This window comes from Chiloscyllium plagiosum, chromosome 9, assembly GCF_004010195.1.
Source record: "Chiloscyllium plagiosum isolate BGI_BamShark_2017 chromosome 9, ASM401019v2, whole genome shotgun sequence".
NCBI lineage: Eukaryota > Metazoa > Chordata > Chondrichthyes > Orectolobiformes > Hemiscylliidae > Chiloscyllium > Chiloscyllium plagiosum.
Genome location: NC_057718.1, coordinates 98,127,038 through 98,152,042, shown reverse-complemented (window position 1 = coordinate 98,152,042; position 25,005 = coordinate 98,127,038). Strand labels below are relative to the sequence as shown.

General features: G+C 43.6%; 1 protein-coding gene across 8 annotated transcripts in view; it reads right to left on the bottom strand.

Annotated features, from left to right (window-relative positions):
- LOC122553085 (1-phosphatidylinositol 4,5-bisphosphate phosphodiesterase beta-4) overlaps positions 1–25,005 on the bottom strand; it is a 533,291-nt gene that overhangs the window by 221,426 nt on the left and 286,860 nt on the right. For all 8 annotated transcript variants that reach the window (XM_043696591.1, XM_043696592.1, XM_043696594.1 and 5 more), the window contains one exon: positions 14,180–14,277. In XM_043696591.1, the coding sequence (XP_043552526.1) occupies positions 14,180–14,263 (84 nt within the window). In that variant the 5' untranslated portion in view covers positions 14,264–14,277. The remainder of the gene's footprint in view (positions 1–14,179; positions 14,278–25,005) is intronic.

The window sequence follows — 25,005 nt, the reverse complement described above, 5'->3', positions numbered from 1 at the left end:
CAGCTCATTCCATACACGTACCATCCTCTGTGTGAAAACATTGCCCCTTAGGTCTCGTTTATATCTTTCCCCTCTCACCCTGAACCTATGCCCTCTAGTTCTGGACTTCCCGACCCCAGGGAAAAGACCTTGTCTATTTATTCTATCCACGCCCCTCATAATTTTGTAAACCTCTATAAGGTCACCCCTCAGCCTTCGACGCTCCAGGGAAAACAGCCCCAGCCTGTTCAGCCTCTCCCTGTAGCTCAGATCTTCCAACCCTGGCAACATCCTTGTAAATCTTTTCTGAACCCTTTTAAGTTTCACAACGTCTTTCCGATAGGAAGGAGACCAGAATTTTACGCAATATTCCAACAGTGGCCTAACCAATGTCCTGTACAGCCGCAACATGACCATCCAACTCCTGTACTCAATACTCTGATCAATAAAGGAAAGCATACCCCATTTAGATTACATTCCCTACAGTATGGAAACAGGCCCTTTGGCCCAACAAGTCCACACCAACCCTCCGAGGAACCGACCCAGACCCATTCCCCTACCCTATATTTACCCTTGACTGATGCACCTAACACTAAGGGCAATTTAGCATAGCCAACTCACCTGACCGGCATACCTTTGGATTGTGGGAGGAAACCGGAGCACCCGGAGGAAACCTACGCAGATACGGGGAGAATGTGCAAACGCCACAGAGACAGTCACCCGAGGTGGGAATTGAACCGGGGTCCCTGACGTTGTGAGGTAGCAGTGCTAACCACTGAACCACCGTGCCGCCCGACCGACTCGAAATGTTAGCTTGCTCCCTCCTCATAGATGCTGCCTGACCCTCTGTGATCTCCAGCATTTGTTGTTTTCTGCCAAATTTTACATTTGTTTCTTGGTGTTGAGATATGTTGACTCAGGGCACTTTTCTCTGCCACTTCCCTCACCTCTGGTATTGGGCAGCAGCAAGTAAACCCATAGTTTCCCCTTCCCATCTGTGGGCCCCCAGGTTCCCCCTTTCACATCTCAGGCGTTGGAAGATTTAGTACTGAACGACTTGGCCAAGCACACCTACCACATCCCACTAAAGGGCATTTGATTGTATTGAGCTCGCAGGCTTGGCACTATCTGTGCTGTTTCATGTCCTAAAGACCTCCCCACGCCACACATCTGATACAGGCCATGCCTTCTCTCAACTTTGTGCAGCTGAATGAATTTCCAGCACGGCTGGAGCACAAGCGACCTCTCCCACTGGGCTACTCAAAACGATGATCAACGACGTGCATGTTAGCTGTGGCTTCATAAGCTCACGAATACAAGCTCCATGCCAGGAAGCAAGTGCAAATATCAAAGTGAACATGCAGATGCAGCACTTAACTAGAAAGGCAAATGGAATCCTGGCATTTATTGCAAAAGGACCAGATTATGAAAGTAAAGAAATTATGTTTCAATTATATAGGTTGTTGGTGAGACCACACCTGGGAGTGTTGTGACCAGTTTTCGTCTCCTTACTTGAGGAAGGATGTGGTAGCACTGGAGGCAGTTCAAGGGAGGTTCACCAGATTGGTTCCAGGGGTGAAAGGGCTGTTGTACAAGGAGTGGTTAAAGAGTTTGGGTTTGTACTTGCTGGAGTTCAATAGAAAGAGGGGGATCTGATTGAGGTATATAACATGATAAAGGGCATTGATAAGACGGATGTTGAACCGATGCTCCCCTTTGTGGGACAGTCATGGACGAGAGGTCATCGATCTCGAGTGAGAGAAGGTAGGTTGAAAACTGAGATGTGGGAGAAATTACTTCTCTCAGAGGGATCTGTGTAAATCACGGCCCCAAACTGCAGTGCGGGCAGAATCAATCAACAGATTCAAGAAAGAAATGAGACCTTTCTGATGAAAAGAGGAATAAAAGGCAATGGAGACCAGGAGAGTGGAGTTGAGGCCAGGATAAGATCAGCCATGATCATGGTAAATGGTGTAACATGTCTATTCCCACTCCTAATTCCTAGGTTTCATTCCATGTGTTATTGATGGATTGACACACTGCTACAGGAGCTGTCAGGGGTTATACTGAGGATCCACCTGCCTGTGATGGGGGTTAGCAGGGGGTCAAGGTGAAAGATTCCATGACACAGAGCACAGCTGTTATCCCCAGTATCAAACGCTTAATCAAAGTCACAGTTTGGTCAGGTGACCTATGACCTCCAGGATTGCTACAGAAACATTGACATTTTTGCATGAGCTTAAACCTTGCCAGCCTCCACAATCTGCAAACTGCAGAGCTGGAACGGAAAGTGCTCACGCAGTCTGGCCTTGGACAATCCACGTCCTGTCGAAACCTGACAGACCTGGAACTGCACGGTCAGGTGCTCATGGCCACATTGTTTCAGAACGAACCATTGTTCCCATCTGCTGCTCTGTTCAAAGAATGCCATGTAGACTTGGTGGCACCCAGTTCGGTCAGAGGCCTGAGGTACAGCACTTAACAGCTGAAGGGTAAAAGAAAACATGTTCTGCGCGTTCCAGGTATGGAATGTAGTCACCCCATTGTATTTTCCTGCCCCTGTCTGACACTGGTGTTGGACACAGGCCACAGAGAAGAGCTTGATGAGAAAGATAGAGGGGTAACCTGAAGCCTCAGCAGCTCTCTGTGTTTTAAACCATCTTCAACGATGTCTTCACAGAGACAACCTCAGTGAGGTGACCCAAAATCCAAAACCTGCCCGAGGTGAAAGGGGAAGCCCGAATCAAAGACTGCTGATCCTGAAACATCGGCCATCCCTCAAAGACTGAGGAATTGGTATTACTAGCCTTTTCACACAAACAGTTGAAATACAGCGGAAGGGATCTTGGAATAATGGAATGGTGTAGGTTAGGTTAGATGGGCTTCAAATTGGTTTCACAGGTTGGTGCAACATCGAGGGCCGAAGGGTCTGGACTGCGCTGGAGTGTTCTATGTTCTATCTGTGGATAGGGCATTGTGAAATGTCGGAAGCACGTGTCAGAGTGGATAGAACATAGAACGTGGGTTTCCTCCGGGTGCTCCGGTTTCCTCCCACAGTCCAAAGATGCGCATGTCAGGTGAATTGGCCATGTTAAATTGCCCATAGTGTTCGGTGCATTAGTCAGAGGGAAATGGGTCTGGGTGGGTTACTCTTCGGAGGGTTGGTGTGGACTTGTTGGGCTGAAGGGCCTGTTTCTGCACTGTAGAGAATCTAATCTAATCTACAAGTTACAGCGCAGTACAGGTCCTTCGGCGCTTGATGTTGCGCTAACCTGTGAAACCAATTTGAAGCCCATCTAACTTACACTATTCCATTCTCGTCCATATGCCTATCCAATGACCATTTAAATGCCCTTAAAGTTGGCAAGTCTACTACTGTTGCAGGTAGGCCATTCTATGCCCATACCACTCTCTGTGTAAAGAACTTACCTCTGACATCTGTCCTATATCTATCATTCCTCAATTTAAAGCTATGTCCCCTTGTGCTAGCCGTCACCATCAGAGGAAAAAGGCTCTCACTGTCCACCCTATCTAACCCTCTGATTATCTTATATGGCTCAAATAGATAGCTAGTGTTGATTTGAGACTGTTTTCTGAGAGAGTTAAGAACTTTTATTGAAGAAGCAATTGAGAGAATTTAATTAAAGTACTATAGAAGGGTCTGATAAACATCGCTAGTCCTCGACAAAGTGTCCAATAAAGTTGTTTTGGAGCTTCCCCTGATTCTCATCCTCCTTTTGACCTTCCCAATGCAGAACACATCTGAGTTGAAAAGGGTCACTGCAAATTGGTCAAGGTTAGTCAGGGGACATTTACCCAACTTTCACTTTACAACAGCGAAAATACAACAAAATGATCTGGCCTTTACCACACTGCTGTTGGGTGGGAGCTTGCTGTGCATAAATTGGCTGCTGGGTTCTCTCACAGTGACTATATGAAGAGCTGCAGGCCGGCTGTAAAATGATGCTAACCTTGAATGAACCTGGCCACCCTGTGGCAATGCACAGCCATGACTGAAAACATGGCAACAAGCCCCAAGTTTGCTTGCCCCCTGCATGTCCAGTTAATTGCCAATCACCACTATTGGGGCGATACGGTTTTGTCCCTAATAACTGCAGTCTAGTGAAAAAAGATGGCAAAATTTAATAATGAATCGTCACCGGATTAATTGGTATCTTGCAGCATTAATATAGGAATACATTTTCAACATTAGTGCTTCTGGCAGAGCGCTTTGTGCTCTGGGAGGTGCAGTTGGGAATTCAAGCGCACACAGAAATCTCTGAACCGAGAGCATTGGATAAAACTTTACTCTGTAATGAGTCAGTGCCTCATTAAGGCATTGATTTTTTTTTGGTATGTCACAGGAGTGGGTTTTTCCAACACCTTTACGAAATGCTATTTCAGTGGCTTTTTAAAATGTTTTTAGGCAGTGGTTTGCGAATGCATCTCTCTTACTTTGTTGTATCCTCAATTGTTGAATGCTATCCTTTTCTTAACATTGCCTTCAAGGGCTGGGTATTATAGATTACATATTTTTTTTCAACTTCTTAAAAAATAATAATGACTCATGGCATTTCAGCTATATTTAGCCACTCTTAAAATAGAGTCCACAGTTCCCCAGTCAAACAGGCTAAATTGCTACTGCTTCACTGGCAGTATTGCTGCAGAAACCTCATACTGACCAGGGGGCAATGTGAAAATCTCCACTGCGTGTGGGTAAACCAGTTATTTCTGTCCCTTATCCCAAGCACAAGGTCAAGGTGCGGAGGCTGGAGTCACAAACTCCATTCATTAAAATTTCCCTTTTATGGCTCAGCATACTTGATTAGATACACTCAAGATAGTTGCATTTGAGTCTCTGCCAGTCTGTTCAATCTGCCTATTAACCCTCTCAATATTTTAGTTCCCAAATCCACTGCTTTACATTCTGTAAAGTAAGTTTTCTTAAGCTTTTGGCTTTATATTTTTTTTCCCACCTTATTGCGATAATGGATGGATTTCTTTTTAACACTGACACACAAAACCCTAAGACAGGCAAGGTTGGTTCCAGATTTATCTTGCATCTCAATGACTGCAGCTTTGCATGTTGGGGTTGGAAAGCTCTGTCTTTGTGAGCGTGACATGCAATTGTGCTACAATTACCTCAGAATTTGCATTCACTGCTAACCACACTGGCCTTGATCCAGGACTGATGATTTGTTTAATCCACATCAATTCCTGCATAATTGGGTCAATATTGATTCTGTCTAACCCTTTAATGTCAATGTGCATTTTGGAGTCATCTAGTAAGTGCACTTTCAATATCTACCTTTCATCACGGCTGGGGCGGGGTGGGCTAAGTATCCAGAATGCACTGAGAAACATATTTTCTGTTTGATATGTTATCTCTGAAGGTAACAATTATGAAATATGGCAGAGTGCTTATGTAGCTGGATTAGTAATCCAGAAGCCTGGATTTATTAAACTTGTGATGTACCCGACCAAAAATATTTGAATGGAGGTGAAATCCCATCACAACAGTGAGAGGCAGTGCATAGCAGCAATGTCATTGGACAACAAGCAAGAGAGTGGCAGGCCAACATTCTGCAAAGAAACAGAAATTTGGAATTTAAAAAACCTCATGGCAATCATATCGAATGTTGTAAAAACTCCATCTGATTCTGTCACATCTTTTAGGGAAGGAAATCTGCTGTCCTTGCATGGTCTGGTCTACATCTGACTCCAGACCCACAACAATGTGTCACTAGGTGTAACTGGTCACCTGGCCTACCCAGTGATGTCTGTTTCCCAGAAACAAATAAAGAAAGATCATGATTTGAATGAAGTGTACTAAGTAAACCTGGAAAAAGAAGTCAGCACTAGGGATGTTGAAACTAAGAGATGATCAGAAAAGAAACAACTCACTGATGCATCTCAGGAAGGGAAATCTGCAGTCTTTCCCTGGTCTGGCCTACATGCAACTCCAGACTCTCCACAACGTGGTTAACTCTTAACTGCCCTCTGAAGTGGCCAAGCAAACCACTCCATTGTATCAACAACAGCTATAAACAAAAACAGTCACAGACTATAGTAGTTCATGAAGGAAACTCGCCACCACATTTTAAAACAAATGTGGTGGAGAGATAAATGAGAGGAGGGTGGGGCTGGGGAGAAAGTAGCATAGAGTACAATAGGTGAGTGGGGGAGGGGATGAAGGTGATAGATCAGAGAGGAGGGTGGAGGAAGGTAGCAAAGAGTACAATGGGCGGATGGGGGTGGGGATGAAAGTGATAGGTCAGAGAGAGGAAAGAGCCGAAAGGTAGGAAGGAAGATTGGCAAGTAGGACAGGTCATGAGGATGGTGCTGAGCTGGAAGTTTGGTGCTGAGATAAGGTGGAGGCAGAGGAAATGAGGAAACTGGTGATGTCTACATTAATGCTGTGGGGTTGCAGTGTTCTGTGGCAGAAGATGAGGCATTCATGCTCCAGACGTCGGGTGGTGAGGGAGTGGCGGTGGAGGAGGCCCAGGACCTGCATGTCCTCGGCAGAGTGGGAGGGGGAGTTGAAAAATTAGGCCATGGGGCGGTGGAGTTAATTGATGCGGGTGTCCTGGAGATGTTCCTTAAAGTGCTCTGCGTGAAGGCGCCCAGTCTCCCCAATGTAAAGGAGACCGCATCGGGAACAATGGATACAAGAAATGATATTGGTGGATGTTCAGGTGAAACTTTGATGGATGTGGGGGGAGGGAAATATATCCCTGGTGGTGGTGTCTGTTTGGAGGTGGCGGAAATGTCGGCGGATGGTTTGGTTTATGCGAAGGTTGGTAGGGTGGAAGGTGTGCACCAGGGGCGTTCTGTCCTTGTTGCGGTTGGAGGGGTTGGGTCTGAGGGCGGAGGTGCGGGATGTGGATGAGATGCGTTAGAGGGCATCTTTAACCATGTGGGAAGGGAAATTGCGGTCTCTAAAGAAGGAGGCCATCTGGTGTGTTCTGTGGTGGAACTGATCCTCCTGGGAGCAGGAGAGTTGGGAATACGGGGAATGGCATTTTTGCAGGAGATAGGGTGGGAAGAGGTGTAATCCAGGTAGCTGTGGGAGTCGGTGGGTTTGTAAAAAATGTCAGTGTCAAGCCAGTCGTCATTAATGGAGATGGAGAGGTCCAGGAAGGGGAGGGAGGTGTCAGAGATGGTCCAGGTAAATTTAAGGTCAGGGTGGAATGTATTGGTGAAGCTGATGAATTGCTCAACCTCCTCGCGGGAGCACGAGGTGGTGCCAATGCAGTGATCAATGTAGCGGGGGAAGAGGTGGGGAGTGGTGCCGGTGTAATTATGGAAGATGTAATTACAGGGCTCATGAGGTTTCTGAAGTTCTCAAGAAGCCAGGTAGCTATATAATGATAAGATTTCCCAAGTAAGAAGCAACAAAGACATCAACTCATTCAGCACCTTGTTTTTACTCTTTTCAATGAGATGTGATTATTGCCAGCATTTGCCGTCCATTTCTAACTGCTATGAGTAAAATAATCGTACCATTCTTCCATCAGAGAGAGAGAAATGAATAGTGGTTGGTTTGATCTGAGGATCACCACACCTCAGGCAAAGGTTGAGAAGGCAGCATTGTCACAGTGAGCTCAGACAATGCAGGAATTGAACCCATGCTATTACATCACTCTGCAACCAATAATCCAGCCAACTGAACTAACTGACCACTACTACAAAACAAAGAGAACGTGGAAGGCAATACGAAATGCTATCAAAATATGTTCATCACCAAGAAAGTGGATAACAAATACATTAAGAAATTATTTACGCTGACCCTAATGGACTTCATCCTAGAGTCTTAAAAGAAATGGCTAGTGAGATGCATTTGTTTTAATTTTTCAAAGCTCCCTTGATTCAGGAAATTTCCCATTAGATTGCAACATGGTAAATGTAGCTCCTTATTATTAAACAGAGGGAGACAGAAAGCAGGAAATAATAAGTCAGTTTTAACATCTATTATAGGGAAAATGTTAGAAGCTATTATGAAACAAGTTATGGCAAGGCATTTGGATGCATTCAAGGTAATCAGGCACAGTCGACGTGGTTTTTGTGAAAAGGAAATTGTACCTAACAAATTTATTGGAATTTTTTGAGGAAGTAACTCATGTTGTGGAATCGGTGGATATGCTCACTTTAGATTTCCAGAAGGCATTTGACAAAGTGACACATAAGCAGAAAAATAAAGGAGGTTCTTGTGTAGAGAGTATCTTATTAGCTTTGATAGAAGATTGGCTGGTTAACAGGAAGCAGAGAGTATGAATAAATGGATCTTTTTAAGGTTGACAAGACGTAACAAGTGGTGTGCCACCGAAATTAGTGCTGGGATCTCAACTGTTAATAATTTATATAAATGACTTGGAGCGAGATATGGAAGTTGTGGTTGCCTAATTTGATGATCATTTTAAGATAGGTGAGAATGTAAGTTGTAAAAAGGACATAATGAGAATACAAAACAATGTAAATAGGTTAAATGAGTGGACAAATATTTGGCAAATGCCTATAATGTGGGAAAATGTGAGGTTGTTCATTTTGGCAGGAAGAAGAGAAAATCTATTAACTCAGTAGTGAGGGATTTCAAAGGTCTGAGATACAGTGGGATTTGGATGTCCCAGTGTATGAATCACAAAAGGTTAGAATGCAGGGACAGCAAATAATTAGGAAAGCCGACACAACATCATGATCTATTTCAAAGTGAAATGAATACAAAAAATAGGGAGGTTTATGCTTCAGGCAGCACCTAGGTTACTGTGTACGGTATTGGTCACTTTATGAAGGAAAGGTGTAAATACATTGGAAGTTCACAGAAGGTTTACCAAAGTAATACCTGCAACAGGTGGGTTGTGTTTTGAGGAAAGTCATGATCCATGGCAAACGTGTCTGTTTGCTGTAAATATTTGCAACTTAGAATCATAGAACCCCTGCAGTGTGGAAGTTAGTCATTGAGATCCTCTGAAAAGCATCCCTACAGACCCACCCCCCTTCAGTGTAATTCTGCATTCCTCACAGCCAATCCACCCTGACCTGCACATCTTTGGACTGTTGGAGGAAATCAGAGCACCTGGAGGAAACCCAGCCAGACACGGGGAGAATGTGCAAACTCCACACAGACAGTCATTCAAGGGAGGGATTGAACCTGTGCCCCTGGTGCTGTGAGGCAGCAGTGCTAACCACTGTACCACCCCCAACAGGCTGAGCTTGTATCTGAAGTTTAAAAGAGTAAAAGGTCACTTGACTGAAACTTACAAGATCTTGAAGGGTCTTGACAGGGGGATCAGTTTGTTTCCTGTTCTGGGAAAATCTAGAACTCGGGGCTGGTACTTAAAAATCAGAAGTTGCCCATTTAAAAAGGAGATGAGGTTAAATATGTTCTCTCAATTAGCTCCTGAGTCTCTTCCTGAGAAGACAGTGGAAGTAGAATCCTTGGATAAGTTTAAAGTACAGGTTGTTCTGCTTTAATGCGTGTTTCACTAACACGAATTCACTATAACACGAGGGGTGAATTGGGGACACCGTTTCTAAAGAGCGAAGTTTTAAAGCCATATTGCTTTTCATGCATTTCCAGCTCCATTAGTTTAAAAGATGCTGCTAATATGCGATTTTCCTATAACCTGGGACTGCACGAGAACGGAACTACCACTTTATTGCAGAACCGACTGTAGAGAAGGATAGATTCTTGTTAAACAAGTCGGAGTGAAAGCATATCAGGGAAAGGCAGGAATGTAGATTTGAGGTGACCGTCAGCTTATCCATGACCTTATTGAACGGTACAGCAGGCTCCAGAGGCCGAATGGCCTACAACTGCTCCTTGTTCCTGTGTTTGTACCAGAAGAGTGTGATGAGGATGTGGGACTCACTACCACAGACACTGACTGAAGTGAATGGTATAGATCCATTTTCAGGAAAGCGAGGTAAGCAAGTGGAGAAGGGAGGGTATATACTGAGTTGGATAAGGTAGAATGCGAGGAGGCCCCAATGAGATGTAAAGAGTAGGTTGGGCTGAATGGCCTCCTTCTGTGCTGGTTAATTGATGTAACCCTCCTTTCAAGCATTCCCCCACTTATTGAAGGAAAAATAAGCTTGACCTTTGCTCCTTTAAAAAGGCAATATTCTCTCAACGTTCATGACTTAGAGAACAGACTGCATGACGTAAATTATTTTTTGACATTTTCACCTTGTTAAAATTCTTCAATAAGCAGAACTCACAGCGTTGTAAGGTGTTTGGCTTTCTGATGTCATGCATTTTAATGTGGGGTACAAAAAGTGACAAAGACAGAGTGGAAGCTGGCTCTTTTACGTTCAGCTATTGGAGAGAGGGCCAATGAAAGATCATCTTGCACAGGTTTGCCTTACGTTAAGCTGTCTGGTGGCACAAATGTCCAGGTCTTTGGAAGAGAACACATCAACATCATTTCATAAACACGTTGTCCTCTTATGGAATCAAGGGGTATGGCAGCAGGCTGGAAAGTAGAGTTGATGCCCAAGATCAGCCACAATCATATCAAACTTTGGACTGGGGTAGGTGTGGCCGAGTGGCACTATCACTAGACTATTAATCCAGAGACACTGGTAATGTTTTGGAGACCTCGTTCAAATCCTACCAGGGGAGTTGGTGGAATTTGAATTCCATCTGCCATCTAGAATTAGGAGTCTAATGATGACTATGAAAGCATTACTGATTTGGAGGAGATGGTGTTGGACTGGGGTGGACAAAGTTAAAAAAAAATCACACAACAGCAGGTTATAATCCAACAGGTTTATTTTGAAGCACTAGCTTTTGGAGCGCTGCTCCTTCATTAGATGAAGACTTACATTCTGGAGTCACGTGTCATCACAACCAGGTAAGGGTCCCTTCTTCACTGACTTTTTGCCACAATAACCAGTGGTTACAGATTTTTACAGAATTCAGACTTTGCCATCTGTCATTGTGAGGTTTAACCTCATGTCCTCAGCAGATTGGCCTGGGTTTCTGCATTTATGAAGTTGATGTGCTGGACATTTTGGCAAACATTAAGATTGATAATTCCCCAGGGCCAGACCAAATTTATCCTAGGTTACTCCGGGAAGCGAGAAAGGAGGTTGCTAAGCCACTGGCAAAGATCTTTGCTTCCTCACTCTCCACAGGAGTCATACCGGAGGATAGGAAGGGGACGAATGTTGTTCCCCTTTTCAAGAAGGGTAATAGGGAAATCCCTGGCAATTACAGGCCAGTCAGTCTTACATCTGTGGTCAGCAAGGTTTTGGAAAAAAATCTGAAGGATAGGGATTTATGACTATTTGGAAAAGCACAGAGTGATTATGGCTTTGTGAGGGGTAGGAGATGCCTCACAAATATTATTGAGTTCTTTGAAGAGGTGACGAAACAGGTCATTTTTAGATTACTTACAGTGTGGAAACAGGCCCTTCGGCCCAACAAGTCCACACCGACCCGCCGAAGCGCAACCCACCCATACCCCTACATTTACCCCTTATTACCTAACACTACGGGCAATTTAGCATGGCCAATTCACATAACCTGCACATCTTTGGACTGTGGGAGGAAACCGGAGCACCCGGAGGAAACCCACGCAGACACGGGGAGAACGTGCAAACTCCACACAGTCAGTCGCCTGAGTCGGGAATTGAACCCGGGTCTCTGGCGCTGTGAGGCAGCAGTGCTAACCACTGTGCCACCGTGCCGCCCACAAAGGTCAACGAAGGTTGAGCAGTGGACGTGGTCTATATGGACTTCAGCAAGACATTTGATAATGTTACCCATGATAGGCTCATTCATAAAGTCAGGAGGTATGGGATACAGGTAGATTTGGCTATCTTGATTCAGAATTGATTGGCTGACTGAAGGCAGAGAGTGGTTGTAGATGGAAAAATATTCTGCCTGGAGGTCAGTGTTTAGTGGTGTCCCGCAGGGCTCTGTTCTTGGGCCTCTGTTCTTTGTAGTTTTTAATAAGTGACTTGGATGAGGAGGCTGAGGGGTGGGTTAGTAAATTTGCCAATGTCACAAAGGTCGGAGGTGTCGTCGATAGTATCGAGGGCTATTGCAGGCTTCAGCACAACATAGACAGGATGCAGAGCTGGGCTGAGAAATGGCAGATGGAGTTCAACCTGAATAAATGTGAAGTGATGCATTTTGGAAGGTCGAACTCGAATGCTGAATATAGGATTAAAGACAGGATTCTTGGCAGTGTGGAGGAACAGAGGGATCTGGGTGTTCAAGTACATAGATCCCTCAAAGTTGCCATCCAAGTAGATAGGGTTGTTAAGAAAACATATGGCATTTTGGCTTTCATTAATAGGGGGACTGAGTTTAAGAGCAGCGAGGTTTTGCTACAGCTCTACAAGTCCCACACTTGGAATATTGTGTCCAGTTCTGGTCGCCTTACTATAGGAAAGATACGGAGGCTTTGGAGAGGGTGCAAAGAAGGTTTACCAAGATGCTGCCTGGACTGGAGGGCTTGACTTATGAAGAACTGTTGAATAAGCTCAGACTTTCCTCTTTGGAGAGAAGGAGGAAGAGAGGTGACCTGATCGAGGTATACAAGGTAATGAGAGGCATGGATAGAGTCAATAGCTAGAGACTTTTCCCCAGGGCAGGATTGACTGGTACGAGGGGTCATAGTTTTAAGATATTAGGAGAAAGGTATAGAGGGGATGTCAGAGATAGATTCTTTACGCAGAAAGTTATGAATGCATGGAATGCGTTGCCAGCAGTGGTGGTGGAAGCAGAGTCATTAAGGACTTTAAGCGACTGCTGGACATGCACATGGACAGCAGTGAATTGAGGAGTGTGTAGGTTAGGTTATTTTATTTTACATTAGGATTAATTCTCGGCACAACATCTTGGGCCGAAGGTCCTGTTCTATGCTGTACTTTTCTATGTTCTATATTAGTCCAGTGACGTTACTGATATATCACCAACAGGCAAACTTGCTGGTCATGTTACCTGAAACATTTCCCCACACCACAACCCTCCTCCAACCCCATACAGAGGCCAAAACTTGCTACCTCAACAAAGACCCAGCTATGGTTTTTATCTACAATGGTGGTGCGTTGATGTGAAAAGTGTAACAAATTATTTGCACAGCACAATGTGCATTTTAAGATCCTGGAGAACACTGGAGGTGGTTTTACTTTGGGTGGGTGAGCTGCAGAGTGTAAACATCACGATACAGTTCACTGGACAGAGGTTTCAAACTGAGTTATGGGCGTGGGGAGTCCCAGAGCTGCAGCGGTCCAGATTATATCGTAACACTCCTGCTTTTCCGAATAGTCCACCACTTACACTAACTGCAGCTTGGGCTAGCTCCAACAGAAGTAGCCCAACTAGTGTACTCTTTATACAACAGCATCCTGACTTCCACATAAAGAGGAGCCTATTGGGCAGCCACAAATCTCAGAGCCAAAAACCCAGAAACTCATGTCTGAGGCCCTAGTGGCCCAGTTAACGGGGTGAGAGAGAAATGGAAACTAACCTCACTGCCAGTTTCAATCCCTCCAAGGAACTGATTTTCTCATTTACCCAGAGTCAGTGCTATTTCACAGCTGCTGGTATGGAGACCGTCTCCGAATCCTTCTCGGTGCACATCAGTCTCCTTGGCAAAGCAGCAATCATAAGCTCAATGAACATCAGACAAATTAGCTGGTAATCAATTTTAATTTGGACTTCTGTTTGACTGCTCCGACAAGCACTACCTCCTAAAATAAATCTTTCGAGTCTAACGTGGTGATTTAACATGACTTCCCACACCCCTCTTCCCCCCAAGTAACAGGCAGAGCAGATTTCCCCTACATCAGAAGTGTGGTTACAAAGAAGAACTAATTTATGACTGTGTTACACCAAGCCACAGATGCAGTAATCCTCTCGTTTCTGCTTCCTTGCCAGACACAAAGAAATGCAATACCCTGAGTCTAAGCTTAGTTTTCTCAGGTAACTGGGCCACCAGAACAATGAAGGTTTAGCGCTAAACAAAACTCGACTCAAAACACCAAAACAGAGGCACTGCTTTGCGTCCAAACGGGTACTTTCAATGCATTGTCCTAAAAGCGTGGAGAAAATGCAGGCAATGGAGTTTTGTTGTGGCAAACTCATCAGAAGGAAAGTGCTGTTTAAGATGGCTGTCACGGAAAGATGTGGATTAAATGGAAATCTCATTGTGCGAGAAAGAGGCACTTGTTTTTAATAGTCACTTACCTCCTCGTATATTTCAAAAACAGTTCCCTCTTGCATAAAAGCTGGAACAGGTTTCTGCCACAAGAATTCGTATGCTTTAGCCATTATTGTTCAGAAACCTAAACCAAAAGAAAAACAATCAAGAGGACTAATTAATCCTGAAAAGCATTCATTTAATCAAGGACAACCTTCATTTAAAGCAATCATTTTCGACAATCGCGAGCACTGATGTTCTGGACATGTTGTAGCTCACCAAACACAATCAAATAATGCTGACAATGTCATTTACAGAAGCTGTGACACTCTCTCAGTATCTTTTGCAGCCCTCATGGACCCCTGATCAACCCTTAGGTTGTAACCTGAAAACTGCCTACTCCTGCTTGTTTGTAAAGCCTGTAAAGAATCATTAATAATTTGGGAAGGCTGGGTACAATTCTAAGTTAGTGGCCTCACTCCACTGAGCGTATGGTTGACAAGAGCAAGTTCAAATCCCTCATTCTCTTCTAGGTAATTTTTTTTTCGCTCTAAAAGGAAAATTAATTAAATCCTTTTCCTCCTACTAATAGATTATCTGCTGCTACTGGGAGAAATAAAATAGAAAGCAGAATAATTCATCCCCAAGTGGCAAAAAGAGAGTAATTTTCAATAAAATCCAGCAAAAGTTCCCCTCTCTTCTGATGTACAAAGTGCAACACACATTTCCATTCAGAATTTAAAAATGAAAGATACGCCAAATGCTGCTCTGCACTTTGCTAAAAAAGAAATCCTGTACTTTTAATACTTGGATCTCACTTTTATTTTTCCAAAGACTGTCACAATAGTGGCAAGATAGGGGCAAACAATTTCAACTTCCATCACATGATTTTAGTGTCTGAGCTCTTTATGGACTAAATGGTTTAAAAAGGGAAGAAAAAGCACTGACTGAATATAGCGGCAGTGGGCACTTGACTGGGTCGTGCCAAGTTCATGAAACCAATGCAAGATAAACAGTCTGAAATTACCATTTCCTCAAATGACATTGAAACTCAATCAATTCAAGCAAACCATCGACTCATGTTTTTTGGCTTGAACCTTTCTGGAAGGTGTGCATTCTGGGATGAATATTGCCAGCAGATTATGCTGTGGATGGAATCTTTCCAACCCTTGAGCGACATGAGCAATGGCGAGAAAGTTGGAGGAATCACATGAAATGGCCAGCGAAGAGGTTGACAATAACAGGGTGGCATGGTGGCTCAGTGTTTAGCACTGCTGCCTTACAGCGCCAGGCACTTGGGTTTGATTCCACCCCTGGGGGACTGTCTGTGAGGAGTTTGCATGTTTACCCTGTGTCTGCACAGGTTTCCTCTCACAGTCCAAAGATGTGCAGGTTAGGTTGATTGACCATGCTATAGGGCCCAGGGATGTGTAGATTAGGTGGATTTGCCATGGGGAATGCAGGGTTACTGGGCTGGGGGTGCCTGGGTAGGATGCTCTTCAGAGGGTCGGTGTGGACTTGATGGACTGAATGGCCTGTTTCCACCCTACAGGGATTATACAAATGTCTGGAGCAAACAGTCCTATTTTCCAGCCAAGCAGGCTAAACGTCAGATGGGATTGAACAGCAAGAGGCTGAATTGCATATATTGGCATGCATTAACATCCTCATCATATTGACAGCTGACTTCACTGATATGCAGTTTCCCATTTTCTATGTTCTACGTTTCAATATAACAAAGGTCATCTTTTGAGATGCAATTACTTTAGGTCTGTTTGTCATTTTCTCAAAAATAGATGCTTTCAGTTTTCAAATATTGAAACCTTTTAGTTCCCAAACTACAAGTTATATTCTTGGAACATATGCGTCATGAAATTACATATCTGTATGAAATTGTTTGGTGATATGTGTGGGGTATTTTTACATTATAATTAGTCTTGTTGTTAAAGACAACAATATTGACAACAGTCCCAACTACAATGGCCAGATATGTGGACATTGAGTGAGGTGGTGGATCAGGCTGAATATCGACAATGCTTCCAATCAAACAGCTGGCCAGTACTCAATTTTGCTTAGAGGCCAACAGTCCTCATTTAACACTGGTATTTCTTCCAACTTGTCCTGATGGGTGCAAGAAAGAAAATGCCTTGACAAAATGTGTACTGCAGTTATTTCAGGAACATTCAAGTTTTGAGCTACCAAATGATTACCCTTCTTAATCTCATCTTACTAAAATGTTGTAGCACACATGATGGCTGTTCTCAATATCTCATCCAGTTCTTAGTTCTTTTCATAACACTTTACAGGAGAATGGCATTTTATAAATAACGTAGCACCTTTAGCGTTATAAAATGACCCAACATGATCCATGTGTACGTTACTGAGCAAACTTTGACAAGCCATAAGGGAGTGTAGGACTGGTGGTTAGAAGTATTGTCAAAGAGGTCAACTTTACCTTAAAGAGGGAGAGGAGAGAGGAATACATGAACAAACTAAAACTAACCACTAACTGATTTATGCAAAGATTTTTCGCAGTTTCTCTTTTTAACTGTAAGCTGCAGCTTGAAATGTGCACATGAAAGACACAATAATACCTACCCTCTATACTCGTCCCCTTTTTGAAATCTGATAGAAGTAAAGAGGATAAGAACCAGCTAGATTTTTCTGATCTGATAATCTGACCTGTCCTAACCTTCAAGTGTAGGAACTGTGCCTCCAACAAAGTCATAAAGTCATAGAGAGCCACAACATGGAAACAGATCCTTCAGTCCAACTCATCCATGTAGACCAGATATCCTAAATTAATATAGTTCCATTTGCCAGCACTTGGCCCATATTCCTCTAAACCCTTCCTATTCATATACCCATCCGGATGCCTTTTAAATGTTGTCATTGTAGCTCATTTCATGCACGCACCACCCTCTGTGTGAGGTTCTTTTTATATCTTTCCCTTCTCAGATTAAATTTATAGCTTCTAGTTTTGGACTCGACTAACCTGGGAAAAAGATCTTGGCTAGTTACTGTAAACATATCCCTCATAATTTTATAAACCTCTGTAAGGTCACCCCTCAGCCTCCGACGCTCCAGGGAAAACAGCCCCAGCCCGTTCAGCCCCTCCTGTAGCTCAAACCCTCCAACCCTGACAACATCTTTACAAATATTTTCCACACCCTTTCATGTTTAGCAACATCTTTCCTATAGCAAGGTGACCAGTATTCCAAAAGTGGCCTAACCAATGCACTGAACAGCTGCATCATGAGACCCCAACTCTTACACTCAATGCACTAACCAAGAAAGGCAAGCATACCAAACACCTTCTTCACTCACTTTCATTGACCTCTGAATGAACCTATTTAGATCTCTTAGTCTTGGCTGTAGCTTGAGTCAGAAAGCCCATACATTCTGCACCCGCTTTAGCATATCAATGTTATGACACAAGGTAAACTCTCCTGCTTATTTTAAACCAGCAACACAGAAAAAAATTATCCCTTGCAGTAATCTGTGAAAATTCAAGAGGCCAAGAACTATTTAAAATAAAAATTAACAACTTTATTTCTTAAACTATAACAGAGAATAATTAACTAACAACTATTTACAACTCCTTCCTTTAACCTATCTTTTACGTCCCCTTCTATGATACTAGTCTGATAAAACTCCCAATTAAGATTTACAATACAAAACTTCCTATCTCAAAACCAGGCAGCTTTCGGTTCTTCTCTGTATTCCTGTCTTCTTTTCTTCTTCTTGAGAATTCTGTTTCACAGGTTACTGATTGATAAAGGTACCTTTAAAAGAACTATTCTCTGGACAATGTGCAGATGTCATTGGCCTAGTCCTTCTTGCTGATCTTAGTTTAACCAATGATATTGCAGGAGGGGAAGGATGACCACACAACATCTTCAGTAGAAGATAGGCTCCATCTTGATGAACACATGTTAGGTATTATTTAATGGCATGCTCCATTATATCGGAGAAACAGGAAGGGTTCTAAGAGACATCAGGCTCAACTGAAGAATAAATTCACATTATAGCCACAGAAACACTCTGGTTTGGTATTGAACTGATACAGGACTGGTTGGCTCTTCCCAGCAATCGTCCTTTATCTCCTTATTGACAGAGTCCATCTTTGATGTGAGTTAACCCTTTCAGGCACGAGCTGCCTTCAACAACAAATAGCTACTGGTACTGCAGCTGGTTGCTGTACATTGAAATACTACAGCGAAATTACAATGGTTTACCTTCAGCATTAAAATATGAAATGGATTGACATGCAACCAATCAGTTTGAGGTTAAATTCAGGACACTTGTACATATTCCATGGTACATAGCCATTTAGGGGCAGCACGATGGCTCAGTGGTTAGCACTGCTGCCTCACAGCACCAGGGTCCCAGGTTTGAATCCAGCCTCATTCTACCTGTGTCTGCGAGGGTTTGCTCCAGTTTCCTCCCACAGTCCAAAGATGTGCAGGTTAGGTGAATTGGCCATGCGAAATGGCCCATAGTGCTAGGTGCATTAGTCAGATGGAAAGGGGTCTGGGTGGGTTACTCTTTGGAGAGTCGGTGTGGGCTGGTTGGGCTGCAGGGAATCTAATCTAATCATATTCCTAAGCAATGAAACCAATTTGCAGGAGACTTGGTCACGATATGAATTATCCAAAGTCCTTCAAATCATGCATCACATTCACAAAGAGAAACCAAAGACAGTTTGTTCTGAACTTGTTTTGGAGACACTCTCTTTTGATGTCTGCCCCATCCAGCTGTGAAAAAATAGGTGAAGGGAAGATGGATGACTGCAGTCTTGCACCTCAGGAGTCAGTAACAGCAGTTACACTGTCAGCATCTTCATTTCGTATCTATTTCAGTCATCACTAATGATATTAGGAAGCAAACACAAAGATTAATGCAACAGGATTCTGTTTGGAGAAATGATTAAAATCTAGCAAGCTATTATCTCAGTACCGTGGTTTGGGAAACAATTGTACAGAGCATGACTGATGAAAGACATCAAACGTAAAGAGTTTCGCAGTACAAGGAATTCTGAGGAGCCGTAAAGTGGGAGTGTTGTCCTGTGCTGTACTCACCACTCCTCCAACATCTGGTCAACCTCTGCCCACTTACACTACTCTTCCAAATGCCCGGATGACTCTCTGCCACCCCATGCACCCCACAAACCTTGGTTTCCGAAGGAGAACAAAAGTAGTCACACATCATTCGTACCGTACAACAACGCCTTGAAATCAAACTGCTGGAAAGCAAACATCAGGCATGCCCACACTTAGCTGACAATCTTGTTGAATATCAATGATGTCAAAGCTCAAGCCCCAGGTTAAGAGACTTCAGTGCCTTTCACAATCCAACAGTCTGTCGGCAGCAACTTCACTGTAGTCCTTCCTTCTCTCCCGATCTCTTTAACATTGATCTTTTCAGCAGCTTGGTCTTTCAGTACAGCTCAGTAATGAACAGCTCCTCAAGTTCAAGTCTTATGAAGAATTTACAACGATTAAAATTCCGTCCCACTCTGCACGAAAACCTATCTGTTTAATGTTGTTGTTTTTCAGCCATACAGCAGAATTGTGAACACCTGAACAACTAGCTGCCTGTTCCTCCTGAAAGAAAACACGTACCAAACAACACAAGCAATGTCCAGTCCATTTGTAATATCGTCCTTGAAACCCACTTCCCAGCCCGGGCAGCAACGTTTCACTCTCAGTGAGTCAAGAAGTGTTCTACAATCACTGCCTCAATTACTTCTGGTGACAAAAGCAGAAGCTTCAGTTTGAAATGGTTGTTTACACAATAACCTTATCCTTGCTGCTCAATGACTGTCACTCTGCAGCACTAGCACAATCAGTTCCAAATACCGTGAACTTTCTCACATGAAATTTTGTTACGCAAAGCATAATTTCATCATGAAGAAGTTTTTTAAGGTCTATTTAAAATCTAATTTTTATGATATATTAAAATCATAACAATAAGAAGCATCCTCTCACATTGTTTTTCAACATCTTTTTATATACTGCTTGGTCATTAAAGCACTTTTTAACTTTTATCCCAAACAATATTTAAATTCCAATTCCAGATATTAAGTATTGTTTAATGGCAGCATTCTCTCCTTTTAATCACGGGCACAAATTTCACCCTAGAAGTCTGTGTCCTTACTCTGGACAGATACCCTAATGTAATATCCTCTTTTAGCTGAACATGATGAATACTGTCTCAGAAAGGCAGTGTTCAAAGAAAAGCAATGGAAGATCTCCTGGTCAATACTTACCCGTCAGTTAACATCAGCATAGCAGATCATCTGGTCATTGATCGGCTCTCCCCTTGACAGGTCCAGCGGTGCAACAAACAATTGCAGCTCTTGGGGAGTTTTGCTTAGGAAGAAAAAACTCCTCATGGCCGACCACTGATCAGTGACCCTCACCAGGAGATGGGTGCCTGAAGTTGTGGGGTGAATGACAAGTTTGATGCTGATTGCCAACAAACAGCAGGCATTCGCTCTCCCACTTGGAAGATGAAAGCCCAAATTGTGCAGACGGCCAAATGGACATTATCTCCTGTGAAACCATAGCCCAGTGTAAACAGTATATTGTTAAAGGCCAAAAATTAGGATTGAAATCAAATGCGGTTGTATTGAAATTTTATTCGTTTTTGGGGTGTAGCGGTCACTTTTGGGCCAGCATTTATCACACATCTTCAATTGCCCAGAGGGCAGTTAAGAGTCAACGACATTGCTATGGATCTGGAACAAAGGAAAGCCAGACCAGTTTAAGAACAGCAGAAATCCTTTCCTAAAGGATATTCGCTTAAAATGAAAACAAAATGTGCTGGAAATCTGAAAAGAAAACAGAAAGTGCTGAAGAAACTCTGCAGGTCTGGCAGAAACCATGGAGAGAGAAGCAGAATTTTGAGTCCTATATGACTGTTCTTCAGAACTGAAGACTTAATGATAAGGATAGTGAAATATTGAGGCACGTAAGGGTAGTGAGGAAACTGTACCACCAGCATCCACGTACGTCACTTGCTAGAAATCCTACAGTGAAATTGAACTTTCACCTCTTATGATGTATGACCTTTGAGGACGGCATGATCTGGTGTCTACCTCAGGAAGCAAAAAGAAATCTTCTACATTGAAGTAATTGATACTGTCATAACTTAATTACTTGTGAAATAGAACGTGCACTAAAGACACATGCTGTCCTCTCACCCAGCATCTGAAACGAGTGCCCTGATAAGTGATAAAGATCAAAGTGTCAGCAACAAGGCATCACTCTGGGAATATGAGGCAATTACAGTCTAACCGTGGGAAAGATAACTTACCCAAGGTCCCTGCACCCCGATCACCCAATCTAAGGTCTCACTGTGCCCTTTATCTTAACTACAATTAGCTTGTAAACAGATCATTATCCCATTAGAACTTGCCATGTACTGAAGAAATGTTGTGTGGTTATCTTTAATCCCCATCAGAGTAAACAGCTGAAGATAGCATTGTTTCTTTGGCTTACATTTCCTCAGTATTGCTCCTCCTCATGCAATGGCCAAGTCCCCAGCTGTGAAACTAGGTACACTGTTCTAAAACGTCCCCAATGACTTTGGTCAAGAAAGACCAGCCCTTTCCAACTGCAGGCTCTCACTCGTTAATCATATCCATTCTTCTCTAATTCCTCGCCACAGACATCCGGCTGGGTTGGACCACACTTGTCTGGTTCCATTCTTATCTACCTCAATGCAATCAGAGAATTACCAGAGATTTGTCTTCCCATTCACATATGGTTCTAATCAAAAATTGCGGTCTTGTTTTCAAATCCTTCCGTGTCCGCGTCCCCTCCATATCTTTGTCATCTCCTCCAGCCACACACCCTCTCAGATATCTGTACTTCTCTCATCCTGGCCTCTGTCAAACTCACATTTACAACTGCTCCAGTTTTAGTGGCCATGCTTACAACTGCCCAGGTATGAACTCTGGGATTCCCTCTCTAAACCTCTCCCCTCTTCACCTTGCTCTCCTCCTCAAAGACAGTCCTTAAAGCTTACTTCATCAGCTAAGCTTCTGATTGTTTGACCTAGTATCTCATAGAGTGGGTCAGCTAGCTGGATAGGTGGTTTGTGATGCACAGTCATGCCAACAGTATGGGCTCATTGCCTGCACTGACTGCGGTTACTGTGAATAATTCTTCTTCTCAATCTCTCTCCTCATCTGACGTGTGGTTACCCTCATTAAAACACCATCAGTTGTCTCTCTCTAATAACAAAGCAGCCTAAAGTTCTGTAATAAGTTTACTTTCTTTCATAGAACTCCTGCAGTGTGGAAGCAGACCATTCAGCCTATCGAGTTCACATCAACCCTCTGAGGAAATCCCACCCAATGATTTGGCATTTTCCATGGCTAATTCACCTAAGGTTTGCACATCTCTGGACACAATGGACAATTTAGCATGGTCAATGTACCTAACCTGCACATCTTTGGAAGAAACCAGCTCACCTGATAGAAACCCATGCAGACACGAGGAGAATGTGCAAATTCCACAGAGGGTGGAATTGAACCTGGGTGCCTGGTGTTGTGAGGCATCAGTGCTAACCACTCTGCCATTGTGCCCTTTATGGATTAGCTGTAATACTTTATTTTATAATGCTCTGTGAATTGCCTTGGAATTGTTGATTGAAAGCACTATATAAATAGAAGTTGTGGTTATATCTGAAGTCTCCTTTCCCCTTCCAGAATCCATCACGGACATCTTATTTCTCATCTACATACTGCCCCACGATGGCAGAGAGCAAAAACAAAGTTTACCCATCTATTTTGATGACAACAAACACACTCTACCTCAGCACCATCTCTCTCACCAGCAGCTCAACTGGGGAAGACAAAAACCAGTGTCAATAAACTCCAATTCCTCAATACTGACTCTATCCCTCTCCCTGCTGTCTGAGACTGAACCACACTGTTTGCATTTCCCACACAGAGATAAGGAATCAGCCACACACCCTAACCATTTCTCAGACTGTTTATTTCCACCTCTGTAACATCACCTGTCTCCACCCCATCTCAGCTATTCTGTTGCTGATATTGATATCCATGCCTCTGTTACCTCCAGAGTTAATTTGTTCCTGGTCAGCCTCCTGACATGGCCCCTTCACAAATTTGTGGTCGTGCAGCAATTCCCAATGTCCGAATTTGAACCAAATTCCATTCACCACCTTCACTGTGCTTAATGACTGAGCTCAATTATTGATTTAGCAGCACTTCAATTTTAGAATTCTCATCCACGCGTTCAAATCCCTCCATGGTCAGACCCCTCCCCATCTCTTCCATTTCCTCTAACCCTACAATGGTATGAGTTATCTATACTCACGGCCATGTTTTCAGTTGTCTAGACTCTTGAGGTCTGCTGTTTTCTTGCGATAAAGCCATCTTCAAGCCTTGATACCTGAAACAACTCTTTAGACACTGTATCCCATCACAAATCGCCCTTTATTTACAAGTAGCCTTTGACTATCATACTGCACCTTACTGAGTCAGGCACTAGAGAGCCAGTATCCCTGACATTTATCCTTTTATGTCAGCCAGGGCTCCCTGATTGGGCCTGATTAACAGGCCTGATTAACAGGCCCAATCAGGGAACTCATATTCCATGGGGTCCAGCTGACTGACCTTGTTACTATGGCTACATCATGAGCTCAGAGTTAGGTAAAGGTTTGGAAAATATTGTTATAGAGTAAAGCACAAACATTAGCCTTAAAAAGAATTTATTTAAATGTTGCCACCTCTCGAGCTTGCTTTCCTCCTTTAAGACAATTCTTTGAACTTTTCTCCATCACCGACCTTTTGGTGTCAATCAAATTTTTCCTTACATGTCCAACTGTTATACTTTGTTTTATAATGCCTACGTGAAGCACCTTGGGATGTTTATTATGCTATTGACACTGTTTAATGCTCTGCAACCAACTCCAGTGAGCCCGCCATGTGCTTAGGATGCTTGAGTTCTGGTTACCAAAGCAAATCTTCTTCATCCAGCTCAAGGAAGGCCCTCGAACAAGAAGAGGGCAGAGGAGGCTTTTCAGAGACTCCCTGAAGTGCTCCCTCAAGAAATGGAATATTAATGTTGTATGGGAGACCCTCGCTCAGAAGAAACTGACTTAGAGGAACCTCCTGTACAAAGGAGAACACCCATCGGCAAGAGAAGGTATGAAAAGGGAGCTTGAGAAAGGAATGCCAAGGACCAATCTCCCAGAATCCCCTGCTAAATGTGAGGTGGGAGATGTGGCTCTAGGAGTAGGCCTACTAGCCACACAAGGACTCACAGAATCCAAGGCAAAAGTGAGGACTGCAGATGCTGGAAACCAGAGTTTAGATTAGAGTGGTGCTGGAAAGCACAGCAGGTCAGGCAGCATCCGAGGATCAGGAAAATCGATGTTTCGGGCAAAAGCCTTTAATCGGGAATGGAGGCAGGGAACCTCCAGGGTGGAGGCCTGAATTACACCTCTTCCCACCTTACCTCCTGCAAAAATGCCATCCTCCGTATTCCCAATTCTGCCGTACATGCTCCCAGGAGGACCAGTTCCACCACAGAACACACCAGATGGCCTCCTTCTTTAAAGATGGCTATTTCCCGTCCTACGTGGTTGAAGATGCCCTCCAACGCATCTCATCCACATCCCACACATCCGCCCTCAAACCCCACCCCTCCAACCATAACAAGGATAGAACCCCCCCCGTGCTCACCTTCCACCCTACCAAACTTCGCATAAACCGCATTATCTGCCGACATTTCCATCACCTCCAAACGGACCCCACCACCAGAGATATATTTCCCTCTCCACCCATTTCTGCTTTCCACAAAGACCATTCCCTCCGTGACTGCCTGGTCAGGTC